The sequence below is a fragment of the Polypterus senegalus genome, chromosome 5 (assembly GCF_016835505.1).
Source record: "Polypterus senegalus isolate Bchr_013 chromosome 5, ASM1683550v1, whole genome shotgun sequence".
Taxonomy (NCBI): domain Eukaryota; kingdom Metazoa; phylum Chordata; class Cladistia; order Polypteriformes; family Polypteridae; genus Polypterus; species Polypterus senegalus.
Window position 1 is genome coordinate 30,444,624 of NC_053158.1, and position 16,108 is coordinate 30,460,731.

The 16,108-nt window shown below is 37.6% G+C and overlaps 1 protein-coding gene across 1 annotated transcript in view; it reads left to right on the plus strand.

Annotated features, from left to right (window-relative positions):
• The window catches only part of LOC120530180 (junctophilin-1-like), a 159,756-nt gene that overhangs the window by 112,271 nt on the left and 31,377 nt on the right, over window positions 1–16,108 (plus strand). The window contains exon 3 of the mRNA XM_039754419.1: window positions 11,511–11,629. Within this exon, the coding sequence (XP_039610353.1) occupies window positions 11,511–11,629 (119 nt within the window). The remainder of the gene's footprint in view (window positions 1–11,510; window positions 11,630–16,108) is intronic.

Genomic DNA, 16,108 nt, shown 5'->3' on the forward strand with positions numbered 1-16,108 from the left:
CATGCAAGGTTGTTTCTTGTATAATGATGGATGCTGTATCTTGTGCGTGCAGCTTGTAATCTTTGCTTAACAGTATTATGCATAATGCTCCTTTAAGTGGGTACCAAATAAGAATCTAGCTAAAATGCTCTCAAAAAGAATCTTTCCACTCTCCAGCATGAATTAACACATTTTCATTTTCATAAATTTTATCATATTGTATTTAGGGTAAAGATGACAGCTCTCAGAGGCAATTCACCAGGTAAGAAATCATCACATTCAATTTCAGGATTTTATTTATTGACATCACCAGGAATTTTAGTGAAAAACTCCAGCATAAATTTTGTGAGATTTCCATATTTCAAAAACTCCCTAATTCCTTCAACTGTACTACATTCTTCCTTTTTGCTGTTTTTTTAGATTTATTTTCCAAGGCAGTCATTTCTTCATGTGTTCAATGTGGGTAGTAAAATTGCTTTTCACATCTTCAGCTTGAGTACCATCCATCCATCCATTATCCAACCCACTATATCCTAACTACAGGGTCACGGGGGTATGCTGGAGCCAATCCCAGCCAACACTGGGTGCAAGGTAGGAAATAAACCCTAGGCAGAGCGCCAGCCCACCGCAGGGCACACACACTAGGGTCAATTTAGGATCGCCAGCGCACCTAATCTGCATGTCTTTGGGCTGTGGGAGGAAACCCACGCAGACACAAGTAGAACATGCAAACTCCACACAGGGTAGACCCAGGTAGCGAAACCAACAACAATGGTGCAATCCTGTAGCAGAGTGAGTGTTCATGTGCATTTGATCTTGGCTTCAACCAGACAAATGACAGAGCACTGTGCTGTGTGTGTTCAAACTACCCATAAGCCATTGTGAACGTGTTGTATTGCGTTAGCTTCTATCCGTTGTGGTAATTTTCATATTGCCTTTATTTTTTGATTCACCCTTGTATATGCTCTGCAGTGGACTAGCAGTTGTTCCAGGGTTAGTTATTTGCTTGTGTCCAGTGCTGCTGGGTTGGGCTTCTGCTCATTGTGACCCTAAATTGGAATAAAGCGTAAAGCAATCAGGTGAATGGCTCTCAGCCAGTGTGGTGTGATTATATGTTTAACAGATGCTTCTAAGGACCCTACTACTACTACTATGTTGAAGCATTATTCTTGGAAAAAATAAGAATAGGCAGAATATATAAAAAGGGCCAGGGGATCAAATATAATCATTGTTTAATATACAGTGTTGAAAGGGAAAGGTAAAGAACCACTCCTTTTCAGTAGGGTGACCAGATGTCCTCCAAAAGGAGGACATGTCCTCTTTTTTAACATGGTTTCCTCCGTTCTCCAGGCATTCCAAAAATTCATTAAAATGTCCTCCTACTGTTTTTGCCTAATTACATATGATATATACCGAGAATGAGCAGCCTTTGGCCATTCTCCATTCATCCGCGTCACCGCGTGACATTACGTTACATTATCACGTGTGGGGTACAGCCCGGACACAGACAGGCAGACATGTTGGTTCACCACACACATTTTATTCTCACTATTATTTACAATGCACAAACCCAGTGCCGCAGCACCAATCACCCCTTCAAGTCCTGGCCAACACAATGCCTTGCTCAGTCCTAGACCGCCTCCACTCCTCTCCTCCGAGCTCCGTCCACTTCCACCCAACTCTTGCCATCGACTGGAGGGAGGCGGTCCCTTTTATCCGTACCCGGATGAGCTCCAGGTGCTCCCCGGCAATCTTCCGCTGACACGCCCCAGTGTGGCAGAAGTGCCGGCTGTTCTCCCGGAAGCTCTCCGGGTGTCACTGCTTCTCTTCCCCCCAGCACTTCCTGGTGTGGCGGAAGTACTGGGGTCCAGGGTTTCCAAGGCACTGGGGCACCCCCAAAGCAACCAGGGTGGTGGCCCCCACGTGATCCACGGTGGGCGTATACCCTCCTCCGGTCCCTCAAGGCATCCCGGCCGGGTCATTGCCCCTGGCATCCTTGACACACGTTATCAATAATTGTAACATCAAGTAGCGGCAACACTATTTTATATTCTATTTCCGCCCGACGGCACAACGGACAGTGGTTGATTGGAGTTGGAAAATATATTTGGTAATTTTCACCCTTATTTTTTAACTGTCGGTGTCCTCCTTTATAGCCGAACCCATCTGGTCACCCTACTTTTCAGCAAAAGTGAGACTTCTTTCTGAGTGGTTGATCCAAAATAAAGAGTAACTTCCAAATTGGGTAACCATTTTATAGTAGATGACCAGAAGGGGTGGATTCAGAGGCAGTGCAAGAGGCAAAGTCTTCCTTCTTCTTCTCTGTCATTTCCCACAGATCTAAGGGCAGGAAAGAAGAATGGACAAGTGGCTGTGCAGCAGCTAAATCATTCCCTGGTGTACCCTTAAAATCAGTCCTCATGAAAAGCACACTAAATCCACATGTGCAGCAAGCTAAAATGACAAGAGGCATTTAAAGGATTTTCTCATTGATTTTACTGATTTTTACTAAATTTAACACAATTTGCATAATAAAACTCGGTCCTTTTTGCATAGGTCTATCACAGTCTGTACCAATCACATCACATGTCATTGTTTGTTCTTTTGTTCTTGCAGTCACGTTAATGCTTTATTTCTGGTTATTAGGACATGTAAACTGTTGTTTTCTGCAGAATGTGATTCAGTTCCATTAGCGGGTAATTCAGTGGTTTCTTGGTTCTGATGGATGATGTGTCAATTAGATATTTTTGGTCGCACCCACCATATTATATAGTACCTGTAATTGCATCCCTGCAAGAAAAGCACGTGTATGAGGATTTTGCCAGCATGTATAGAAATAAAAAAAATATTCTAATATTATTAAATAAAATAAATATTTTGAAAATCTTCATACAGAAAATAAAGAGGAAACATTAGACACCTGGGCAGCCCGGTGCTGCAGTGTTTAGTACTGCTGTTTCACAGCTCCAAAAGTTGGTCTTTTAATCCTGGCTTAGTCACTGTCTGTGGGAAAGTGCTACAGAAAGCTATCATTGTAGGCGCAACGATTGTCATGAAATGGCTGTGCAGGTGGCAGAAGCTGTCAAACATAGAAATAGCAATAGCACATGGCTGCTTGTCTATTGGCAGAGTGAGGTTCTCAGTGGGAGTGTGTATGGATGTGGGTAATTGCAGACAGCAAGCTATGTAAGTCTCTATTTGTGCAGTGACTAAGCTGAAACTAAATGAACAGAGAGCAAAATATGCCAGCTATGATTTATCTGGGAAAAATACAAATGCAGCAGATTGCAAAGTGACAAACTGAAAGCTGCCCTGCATTCAGCATGCAAAGCTTTAAAGAAATTCTTTATTTCCAACACTTTATTCAGATGAGTTTGCATCTGAAATTTCTGCCTTTCAGCAGAGTTTGGGTGATCATACTTGAAAGTAAAGTAATGATTGCAAATGTACAAGGAGCAGCACAATATGCAAAAAGGACTGATGTGCTCAAGTAGAAACATGTACAAGGCAAGAAAACACCTTGGGTGAGAAGATAAATCAATCATCAATGAAACCATACCTTTCCCAAACACTCTAAATCTATTACAGGGTTGTAGAGAACTGGAGCTCCTCCTTGTAACAGCAGACACCAAGATCAGGACACCAGTCTGTCTGAGTTTATTTCATATACTTTGAAAAATACCTCCCTCATATGTAATTGTTTTAGAATAATGCCTGCAAAGTGACTTGCTAAACAACTTTCACATTGAGTTACCTTAACTTTAAGCCTCCGGTATCATGATTTAAGATTTAACTCCTTCCTGCTAAATGCTAGGTGAATGTTCATTGAGATGCATTTTTTCTGAACTTTGTTATAGAAAACAGGTATTGGAGTCACATGTGGAGTGACAAAGTGTTTGATACAGACCAATGGAAAATCATCTGTAATCTTATACCTGTTCTCTACAAACTGATTAATCCTCACTGATTTGAGGAGGTCAGTAAAAATAATTAGCTATGTTTACATACCCAGGCTAGGAGAAACACACCCTGAGAAGAAACAATGACACCGTTATCACCATGCTGGAAGTAATTGTTCTCATCTTTATATTGATTATATTTACATCGCTCTGTGAATTATTGTGCTTTGTTTACTGTCTGACATTTTTACTACTTTGTAAATAAGGCATCAAATTGTTATTTTCAAAGGGTGACCCTTGGAAACTGTGACACCACTGGGTATTTTGGCAAATAAAACACAGGAACTCTGAGCATTTTAAATTCTAGTAGTTGTTAGGGATCTTGCTGAATTTTGAATTATTATTATGAGAAGTCAGGCAAAATTACATCTCTTATTGGCTAACTGAACAGATTACAATATGCAAGCTTTCCTATTTTTTAAATCTTATGGATGTGGATACTGATTATAATAATGGATGTGATATGTTGTCTTTTAGATTATTTTCTTGTATCTGTGTAATAATGTTTTATACCTTTCTACTGCAAACAAATTTCCCTCTGGGATAGTAAAAGTATACCTAGCCTAACAAGACTATGACACAGTGCAATATCATAAAATAAATCCACAGGATAGTCTTTGGACAAACAACACACAGTAAATGTAGCATCTTATTCTCAATGTAAATATATGTAAGCATCAGCGGAACAGTCGTTAATAAAGTGGCTAGTGCAGTTGAGGGATGGTGGTTAAACCCTTGTTAAGTTAGATGTAGGTTGTAGAAGACAGCAGTGTGCTGAGAAACCTGACAGTCTAATGGAGGAAGATGTTACAAAGAGTCCATGAGAAGGATAGAAGGGTTGATCTACTACGCTGGAGACCTTGTAGTTTGTTACTAATGTATTGAAAAGGAGAGAGAGAGACTCCAGTGATGCTATTGACAGGGTTTTGCAGTCTGAGACGTTTCCATGCCAGACGGTGATACAGCTGGTCAGGACACTGTGTATGGCACCCCTGTCAAACATGGTAAGGAAGGAAGAGGTAAGGTTTGCTCTTCTCAGTTACAATAGGTCATTAGAACATTATAAAATTTTAAACATTTTGATTATGTCCCCTTTCAATCTCTGAATAAGGTTCAGCTCCTTCAATCTGTCGTCATAGCTCATACTGCTCAGGCCCATAATCAACTTAGTCGCACTTCACTGGACTTTTTCTATCACAACTACATCTTTTACAACACGTTTTTGCATTTATATACTAACTGATATAGTGATATTCCAATTAACAAAACTGGGCTTATACAATAACCCTAAACACTAGAAAGCAGTTTAACATGTTCTACAGGAAATTGATTTCTTTGTAACATAACGAAATAACATAATTTTGTAAGAAGGACAGAGACATTAATTATTTTAGTTTTATAGCTATTAAACCTCATTTTGCATGTGTAGTATTCCATTGATCTGTTTATCTATTTGTCTAAAAACGTACAGTAAAAATACCATATCATAAATGAAAACTAGTTTGTTTTGTTTTTTTTTCCACATTATAGTTTCATTCCCAAGATCCTAGATGCTTGCCACTTTGAATTTTCTACTCCCCAAAACTAATTTCACTGAAATTCTTATTTGTCTCATCAGAACAGTGGACAGTTAAACAAGACCAGCAAAGACACATGGAAAAACAGATAGCATGCTACACAGATAATTATTAAATAATTGCCATTTTCTTGCCATTGTGACTAGAATATTGTCCAAGTAGTACTTCAGAGGGTGTAGTAACACAGTCCATTCCAGCCCTGCTTTAAGACAGACAGAGGGGTTTTAAGTAATCAACAGAAGTTGGAACACCTGTGCAAATTGTTTGCTTTAAATTGCAAGGCTTAAATTACTTTAATTGCTGCAGAGCATCTGGAGTTTGTAGCCTATTTGCTCTTCCCTGAAGAAGGTCTATTTTTAATATTCTGAAATTCCCTTTTTTCAGTTTTTGCTAACCTAAACTTTAAATTTAATCATCTGGCAGTTTATCTCTTACCTTTTCACCATTTTAGGTCATTCCTTGCAACCTAGAAACTGGCTCTGCAAATGGCAGTGGTCCTGTTTCGTTTGGTAAAAAGTAGGAGTAAGAAAAACGGCCATGCAGTATTGAGGTCTTTAATTATCCTGTTTTCCTTCCTAAGGCAGCAAGTGTTGTTCGTATCAAAAATAGAAGGCAGATGGGTGCTAGTAATGTTCTGTGCCGCCTTCATCACCCTCTCAAGTGCTTTATGGTCTTGAGCTGAGCAGCTGCCATGCAAGGATAAAGATGTGATGCTGCCAGTAAGGATGAAATCCACTGTGTACCTGTAGAGGTTTGCAAGAACAGATGGAGAAGTGCAAGCTGACATCTGAAGAAGCAGAGGTGCTGTTGGGCTTTTTTCACAAGAACTGAAATGGGTTGTGCTCATTTTAGTTCAACAGTGATATCATCTCCAAAAAAATTTAAAGTTGCATACCCTTTTGGCAGCATCCCCTCCAATGTATTAGGAAGAGTGGTCTGCTCCCAAAGTCTATGACCAGCTTTGTGGCTTTGCTAACATTGAGAATCAGATTGTTGTCCTGACACAACTGAGTTAGCAGGTAAGCGTCTTCTCTGTAAGCTGTCTGATTATTGTTAGTGATATACCTAAGATTGTAGTGAACAAATTTAATAATGGAGTTGGAGCTGTGTCTGACCATATAGTTATAGGTGAACAAAGGATGTGATGCTGCCAGTCCTTGCCTGCTGGTTTGCTGGTTAGATTGTCCAAAAGCCAGATACATAGGGTGGCATGGACACCTAAATTGAGGCATTTGGTGGTAAGCCTTTCTTGTATTCTCAAGAGTATTAAATCTGTATTCTATGAAGAAAACTCAGGAGTAACAGTCTTCATTATCCAAATGTGCCAGGATTATTAAGTACAAGGAATATGATGTGTATCTGTGTATGAATTGTGACGATATGCAAACTTGGAGGTTATCATGACTGTCTGATTGTCTGTTTCGGATTAAATCTTTAGATATCTCCTTAGAAAATGGATGGATTTTTTTGGATTAGCGTAATAAATCTGAAGTAAATTATAAAGTTTAGTATGGTCTAGCCTCCCAGCATTGACATTCTTTTTCATTACAATTATTGATTTCAGTCCAGACTTGAAGGATCTCTTATATGAAAATAATTGCAAACTTTTGGTGACGGGTTTTGTTTCTGTAACCTTGTGCTTTTAAATCAAATCTATTAGATATAGAGCTTTTTCTGCTGCTAAATGTTATTATTTTCGTGATTATATTATTATATTATTTCTAAGATATGTTATTTCAATTTAATAAGTGACACTGGTGTTAAAACATACATTTCTTAAGCCACTCTGAGAGGAAAGTGTTTATTGAATTCCTGTAATGCATGTACTCTAAACATCTAAAGATTTATTATTTTTCTGTAGTTGCTCATCCCTCATACTGTTGAAATATATAAATGTACTGTGACACATGACATCTCTATTTACCACCCTAAATTAGAATGAAAAGTTCTACAAAGCTGGCATGTTAGAAAAAAAACCTTTGTTTTATTAAATTAAACCTCCAAGTGAGGACTGATTAGAGAGAGGTCACATAGTATTAAATAAAGCATAGAGAAAACAATCTACGATACCCCACAACAGTTGACACTGTTGGGTGTGGTCCTTAACCATTAGGTGGAGTGGCTTGTCCAATCTATAAAACACAGTGCCAGAAATTAGGGTTAAGGTTAAACATTCTCCCATTCAGCTGCTACTCTCTTTCATATCTCTAATTCTGACTTTATTTCGTCCTTGCTTGTCAAGACTTTTCCCCAACTCACCTCCCAATTTACAAGCTTAAAGGTGCACTGTCCAGTAACAGCCTTAAACTGGTCAGGGGGCCATCCCATCAAGTTTCCCCTACAGACCCTGGGTATTTCTTATTAAATGGCCAGGCTGCCTGTCCTACCTAATGTGGGAGAGTTTTCCAAATGCCACATGTGAGAGCCTTCTATTTATCTCTGTTGCTCAGGAGGAATTTGCCTGCTTTTTCACAAGTGACTTCTTTCCCTTTGGTGACTTCATAGTAACTACATGTGAGGTAGCATTTAATCAGGCATGGCAGACTTCACACTGATCTCTAAAGGAGTGCTGTAGTCACTTATTTGTCATTTTCTTTTAAGAATAAATCTCATTGGACCATTGTATATTTTGTGCCATTCCATTGATCCTTCTAGTGCGGGCAACTTCTTCTCTATGCATGTATATGTTCCTATACTATATATGCATGTGTTACCAGACATCGGTGTGTACCTTCAAATTATGACAGGGTCTATTTTTATTTAGTAGTCTACTTCTGCATCTGTGCTATACACAATACTTAAAATTTGTGGCATATAGCAACCCTATGCTCCATTCTAACCATAACACACAATGACCAAAAGTATCAAAAATACTATTTTATTAAAGCAAATCCTGCTAGGCATAGGAATTCCTTGTAACTAGGACAGATAGTATAAACTAAAAAAAGCAGAAAACTAAACTACACTAAGGGCTAACTGCACTAGGTCTGGTGTAGTTTCCAGATTGATCACCATGCAAACCAGCACCTCGAACACTAAAGTTTTTCCTCTTCTCTCTTTCCTGTCTGTCCACACTGTTTCTGTGCCGTGTGAGGCCTTGCAATAACCTACCTTCTGACTGCAAAAAACTAGTAGCGAGCCACCGGCATTGAGCATGTTTAACTCCCATCCAGGGACTTCAGTCAAGTCAGTTCACTAATCAGAAATTGCCTCTGTCAGCCTTGGGGCTATCCCAAAAGGGCCACCTTTAGTATTCCTTTCTTGTGAGCACCTTGTTATAATTAACAGCCAGACACTCTTGGTAATTCTCATGGAGCCTGCTTTCCAGGAAGAAAGGATTCCAGCTTTCTTGAAAACTCTCTGATGATTCTGTGCCCATTGGGTATTTAGTTCTGGACACCATTTAAATGGACAGCTCTCCAGTAAAAGTACAAACATTATATATTATATCTGTGTCACACACACACACCCATATTTTGACTGAGATAGATAGATAGATAGATAGATAGATAGATAGATAGATAGATAGATAGATAGATAGATAGATAGATAGAATTTAATAACTTTAAATTAATTTAAAAATACAGCCAACAATTATTATTGCTGCTAATGTCTATTAGTGTTTGAAATGACTGATTTTAATTTATTATTCACAGGCGACTGAATTCCTAAAATTCAGTTCCAAACTTCAAAAATTACAAAAATGATTGGTTCTCAAGAAATATGTCAGTCTATTGATTTATTTGCAGAATGAAGGTTATTCCATGTGACAGGTTGCCCAGAATAAACCCAGAACTAAACTTTAGGAATACCAGTACCTTGCAACCCAAGTGAACTGAATAAAAAATTTCAGTTGTGCTAATGCAATTACAACGTTTTCTCTAAAAACCAATTAGCATTTATGCATGGCTAATTATGGATAAGCTAAGAGAGTTTACCATTAGGACACTGAAGAAATGGCTGCTGAAAATTTCAGTCATATATGAATAATAAATTAGAAATGAGACATTTCAAGCTGTAATAGCCATTAGAAACAACAGTAATTTCTTGGCTATATTTTTAAACAATTTAATGGTATCTTGATAAAGAAAGTATCAACTCAAATACATGAATATTTAACTGGTAGTGTATGTATTTGTGTATATATATATACTAGGGGGTTCGCCCTTTGCTCGCCAACCCCCCCGGCCTTCGCTACACGCCAGCCACTTCACGTCTCTGCCGCTCACGTTGTGAAGAGGGGGACTGAATGCACCCCAAGGAGATGCGGTCGCTCCTCCGAAACCCCCTCTTAAACGGTGATACAATGGGAAATAAATACAGTTTTGTTTTTTTTACCTCCTCTTTGCTCAATCAGCTGTTGGCTTGCTGCTGCTGCCTTACCGCATGAGCTGCATCTCGCACAGTGCTTCGAACATTTAAAAGCCTGTACAGAAGCTGTCCTACTCTTTGTCTTTTATTTCCAGTCCAGACTTGAAGCATCTCTTACTATTAATAATTTATTTTTAGCACCAGAGCCCATCAAATTCTTGTTAAGTCATTGGATTTTAAGTTATGTGTCTTAAAAAATATTTAATCTTTTTAAAGATTAATGATTGATCCTAGGTAAATATTTCAAGAAATATACAAGTTAAAACATGGAGTTTCATATACCTATTATTTTTCTTTGATCAGTTTTTTCAGAATTATTAAGGATTTCTTTGATAAATTTAAAAAACATACCCTTATAAGCACACATCTTTGAGGGAGGCCATGTAAACTTTTTCATTTCCCAAAAAACACCTTTAAAGAACATTATACCAATCAGTCTCCAATGATTCCCTTTTGGTAATGTTTATGTAGCTTTGTTTGTAATCCGATATGCTCATTTGCACAAAGTTTGCACTGTTCTGTACATAGTTTTCCTGTATATAGTTACAAAATCTTTTATTTGAATCTATACTAGATTTTGAGTTTTCACTGCCAAAAGACATATGCACTGGGAGTGTCTTTTGTTTTGTACCATATATTTACTATAGTAGCTAAAAATATGTGTTGCTAGCCATAAATATAATGGTGCCATACAATAGACAGTACAATATCTGGCATTATTTGCAGCAACAGCAATGAAAATATCACATATTTTATGCAATAAATGCACAACATATAAACTAATACCACTAATAATGCCACATGTTCTAATCAGTCCTATCAAACATTTTGATTACCTGGACTACAGGTATGTTAGGGAAAAAATATTGAGATTTGTGATCAATATTTAATATTTATTTACAATGTAACATTTGCTTGCATGTCAGCAGTGTATTCTTATTTGTAAAATATAAATGTTTATTGCTATCAGGTGTATGCATTTGGTATCTAAAAGCCTGATTTCTTTTTTTTTTGTGGTTTATGAAAATATTATTTGGCCACTTTAAAACAAGAAGATTGCAACAACAACAAAAGAAGCCCTCCCTCTCTCTAATGATTTAGTTTCTCTCCTCTCAGATGTCTTCTATATAGACGTTCATTTTAAAAGTTCTCCATTTACCAATTTTGCTGAGTTAAGCGAGACTGAAGAGACTGTGAGATCAACCCTCTTGTCGCCTACTCCAGTGGAGAGGGGCGCCAGTATGAAGTATCATCTCAAGTTCTATTGCCTTGGCAGATTTTAGATTAATACTTAGTCAACTATGCATTATAACACTTAAGCAGTTTTTGTGCTTTTTTAATTTTTTTTTTATGATTACACATTTTACAGTCAGGGGTGATCATTGTTATTTTCTCAGACATTTGCACAACAGTCTCTCTGCCCAGTTTATCTTATCTTTATTCAGACGTTAAAGTCTAATGTATGATGAATTTTAGTTTGGTTTTATCATAAATATGTCTGAAGTTCTCATTGACAAAGACAAGAGGAAAAACTAACATTTCTGAATAAGAGCAAATAGTTGGTAAACTTTAGAGTCCGCCATAAGAGAAACTGAATCTAATGAACTGTGTTTGCTTTGTTTAGAACTGCACATGCAAGGGCGAAGGGAGACGCTGCAGACCAGGCTGGGCAGGCTGCCTGCCAGGAATCTGATATTGCAAGAGCTGTTGCCAGGGAACTTTCGCCAAGCTTCCATCAGCCAGGTAACCTGTGAGAAAAATCAGATAACTTCTGAATCATCAGGCCTGTAGAGAAGAGACATTTTTTCATCATAATGGAGTGTTTTTAGGCAAATAGAGAGCAAAGAGAAGAGTGAGAGATGAGTACAATGTGTTAGCCATATTTGAGGCACTCTATACATCTCTATCCTTTTCACTTTAATAAATGTGAATAAAGTTTTCTTATTTTTTTATTTTGCTGCTTTAACTTAGGCCATAATGCAGACATTCTGTTTTGTTTAACAAACTTCATTTCCAATGCTAATGCACTAAAATAAAATCTTTGAATCAGAAAACATAAAATATGACATGATGTCAACACAGTAGTGTTTACTTTCTCCTTATATATCACTCAAGGGCTTACACAGATTTTAAAAACATGGCTAAACTCACCAGGCCAGTTATACATTAAACTCTTCTTCTGCCAGTGCCTTAGCGTACATTTAAGGCAGAGCTAGTTTCTGTTCTCTTTGTTTGTACTGTAGAAGGTAAACTATTTAAAAGAAAGTTGAATTAAAATAACCCTTGAACTAGATCAAGCATGGTGACGAAGTTGTTAGCACTGATGCCTCACAACTTTAGACTTTAGAGTTTAAATCCTGAACTGATCTTTGCCTTTGTGGAGTTTGCATGTTTTCCTGGTGTTCTTGTGTATTTTTTCTCAGGTAGACTGGTTTTCCTTTCACATCTCAAAGTCAAGCATGATAGATTAATTGATGTTCAAATATAAAATAGCTTAGTTGTGTGTATGAGTTGGCACAGTAATGGACCTTTGTCTCATCCACGTCTGGTTCTTTCTTTGTGCTCATTGCACCCAAGATATTCTCCATCCTGGTTTAACACTGAGCTGGGTTAATCAGACTTGATAAGAAATTCTGCAAAAATTAGATTGACAATGGATTGTCAATGGAAAATGGAGTCAATACTGTGCAAACAGTGTAAACTGATGAGAATGAAGAACTGAGTGTTGCATTGAGAATCCGTGTTGGAAAAGCTGTCTTTTACTTAAAATTTTAGCCTGCTTGATTCTTTATGCAGTAGCAAGCTAAACATATCACCAACTACTTTATTGTGATGAGGGTTACATGGATAAAAGGTTTCTCTGTTTGCAAAGTTGTCTATATCATTATCAATGAATTATCTGTTCTGTATTCCTAGTGACATGGAAAATGTGTCCTTCAAAAATGGGACATTGGCACTTCTACTGTGCAACTCAAGCCAACTCTGGTATCTGTGTACTAAAGCAGAGCTACACCTCTGAGTGTATGTATAGTCAATATCAGCTATTACCCAAAATTGTGATTTGTTAGAAAGCATCCAAGAAGATTATATTTGAGACCATGGGTTTAATTTCATTTAACAACTAGGCATTAACAATTTTACTATTTTTGTCTCTTGAATTTTCAGAAACTGCTAAACTCTGTGAAACCCTCATCAGATCATCCTAAACACTAAGTGAACACTGTGTCTGCTTTCTAAGCAGCATAAACATTTTTTTTTATTTTATTTTTCTTAACTGAATTCCGTATAAGCTGCATTGTAAATGATAGATATTGTTTTTAAATGAAAATTTCTGTAACAAATTAGTTTAAATTATCGAAAAAGATGACTACTGCAATTCAGCAGAAATTTCATGTAGAAACTATATAGAGAGATCCAAGTACATCATAATCGTAACATTTCACCCAAAAATGTGTTTTTTTTTCAATCTGCAATTAATTGTATGTTTTCAAGGAAAATTGAAATCACAAAGTTTATAATACAACAGGCTATAATGGAGGGTACATGGGGGACCAATACTGAACAACAGCAAACAAATTTAAAACATCCGTGAAAACATCTCATTTACCAAGTCGTATGCGCCAAACATCCAAAATGCAAGTGTTATTTTGTTAAAATATTGTTAAATAAATACTTGCAAAAAATCAGAGTAGTAAACAAATAAGCCTTATAATTCAAATGGATTGAGCTTTTTGAATTAAATGGTCGATCATCTTGTCATCAGTTCAAAAGATTAACCGCGTTTGTGTATGCTTCACATAGCTTTCTGCACTGCTCTGATTTTCCAGAAGTATTTATCTAACAATATTTTAGCAAAATATGCATGGGTTTTAGGTGTTGTGAGCATACGACTGAATAACTGATGTTTAAGTTATGCATCAGGACTAAGTTAAGTTTTTTTCCATGCATGTTTTAATTTTGTTGGCTGTTGTTTGGCATTGGCCCCCGATGGCCCCATTGAATCCTGTTGCATCATAAACTTTGTAATCTCTTTCTCTATGAAAACAGGAGAATAAAAATTGCTCCAGACCATCTCTACAAACAGCACAGACTAAGTAACATACAGAAAATTATCATTTTTTTGATGGAGTATTTTTTTTAGCACAGGACAGAAGATTCTAAGTTGCCCAGTGAAACATTTATTGCAACTTTAGATCGACTGAGAGCATAGTTACAGAAATATAATGATCCATATAATACATTTTATATACAGTACATAATGTTTTGCTCTCTCTGACATATCAACAATGTGAATTACAGTGACTAAAAACTGCCAAGTCCAATGTTTCATTTTTCTTTTTAAAATTTTCTTTATTTCAATTAATTCTGGTATGTGTTATCTATTTATGTATTTATTTATTTAAAGAGCTTCTGTAAAAAGATCTATCTATCTATCTATCTATCTATCTATCTATCTATCTATCTATCTAAAAACTATGAATTTTGTAATTGTAGAACCTTATTTTCTATGAAACAATAGAAATATCCACTCATCCATTCAGAGCCCTCAGGCCAATTTAGAGTCACAGTTCAATCTAACAAATACCTCTCTGAAATGCCAGAGGCTATTCCTGTTAGGGGTTGCCACAGTGGATCATCTTCTTCCATATCTTCCTGTCCTCTACATCTTGCTCTGTCACACCCATCACCTGCATGTCCTTTCTCAACACATCCATAAACCTTCTCTTAGGCCTTCCTCTTTTCCTCTTGCCTGGCAGATATATCTTTAACGTCCTTTTCCCAATATACATAGCATCTCTCTTTTGCACATCTCCAAACCAACGCAATCTCGCCTCTCTGACTTTGTCTCCCAACCATCCAACTTGAGCTGACCCTCTAATGTGCTTATTTCTAATCCTGTCCATCCTTGTCATACCCAATGCAAATCTTAGCATCTTTAACTCTGCCACTTCCTGCTCTGTCTCCTGCTTTCTAGTCAGTGCCACCGTCTCCAACCCATATAAGAGAGCTGGTCTCACTACCGTCCCGTAGACCTTCCCTTTCACTCTTGCTAATATCCGTCTGTCACAAATAACTCCTGACATTCTTCTCCACCCATTCCACCCTGCCTGCACTTTCTTTTTCATTTTTCTTCCACAATCTCTGTTACTCTGTACTGTTGATCCCAAGTATTTAAGCTCATCCACCTTTGCCAACTCTACTCTTTGCATCCTCACCATTCCACTGACCTCCCTGTCATTCACACACACGTATTCTGTCTTTATCCTACTGACCTTCATTCCTCTCCTCTCCTCTCTAGAGCATATCTCCACCTCTCCAGGCCCTGTTCGCTAACAGTACTGGTGGCGGTCGTTGTTAACCCGGGACTCGACCAATCCGGTATTGAAATCTGTATTGTTGTCCACATGTTTATCTGGCAAAATTGCCCTTCCTGACATAGCCCTCCCCATTTATCTGGGCTTAGGAAGAAGAAACACGCTGGTTTGTGGCTGGGTTAATGATAATTGAGCAGGTAATAAGTATTAAAATACCCTGTGCACAGGTCCATCTGGGTGGGTTATCTTTCCAAAGTTCATTCTCAAGTATTTTAAATGATGCTATATATTTGCTAAGAAATAACACAGATGTTTTAGCTCAATTTAAATCATATTTCAAATGCTCCCTGAAATCCATGTGCTGTAAATTCAAATTAGGAGGAAAATCTGGAGGAGGGTTGTTGCTACTGCTTAACTTAGAGCCCATTTCATCCAGTGGTCCCACAGTATAATATTGTAATTGTGTTCAGCAGGTGAGCCCATTTCAGTGTCTACGATTACCCCATAGAAAACAGTGATGCTTCCTGCAGAGGTGAAGTGTGTTGGTCTTCTTTAACCACACAGCTGTGACAGGCACTTAGGTTGAGCCTCATCTTAGCTGCAGTATTTTCTCAATTTTGTAAAGCAAGATGCTGTGTCTCTTGGCTAACCTTCTGCATCTATAAATCAGAGTTGCTTTCTGAGTGCAGGTTGACTGTCTGTTAAATGCCATTTCTATCTATATGTACATTTATTTACTGGACCAATCAAGTTCCCCTTGTGTTAATGCATGCATGATTGGCTCCAAGAGAATACACAAGTTTAGTGCACTTTATTAGAAATGAGGACTCGGAGGTGATTTGTGAGTAGGGTTAAGATTCTATGCAGAGCCGTCGGCTATCACAGCTGCCACAGATGAGAAAACACT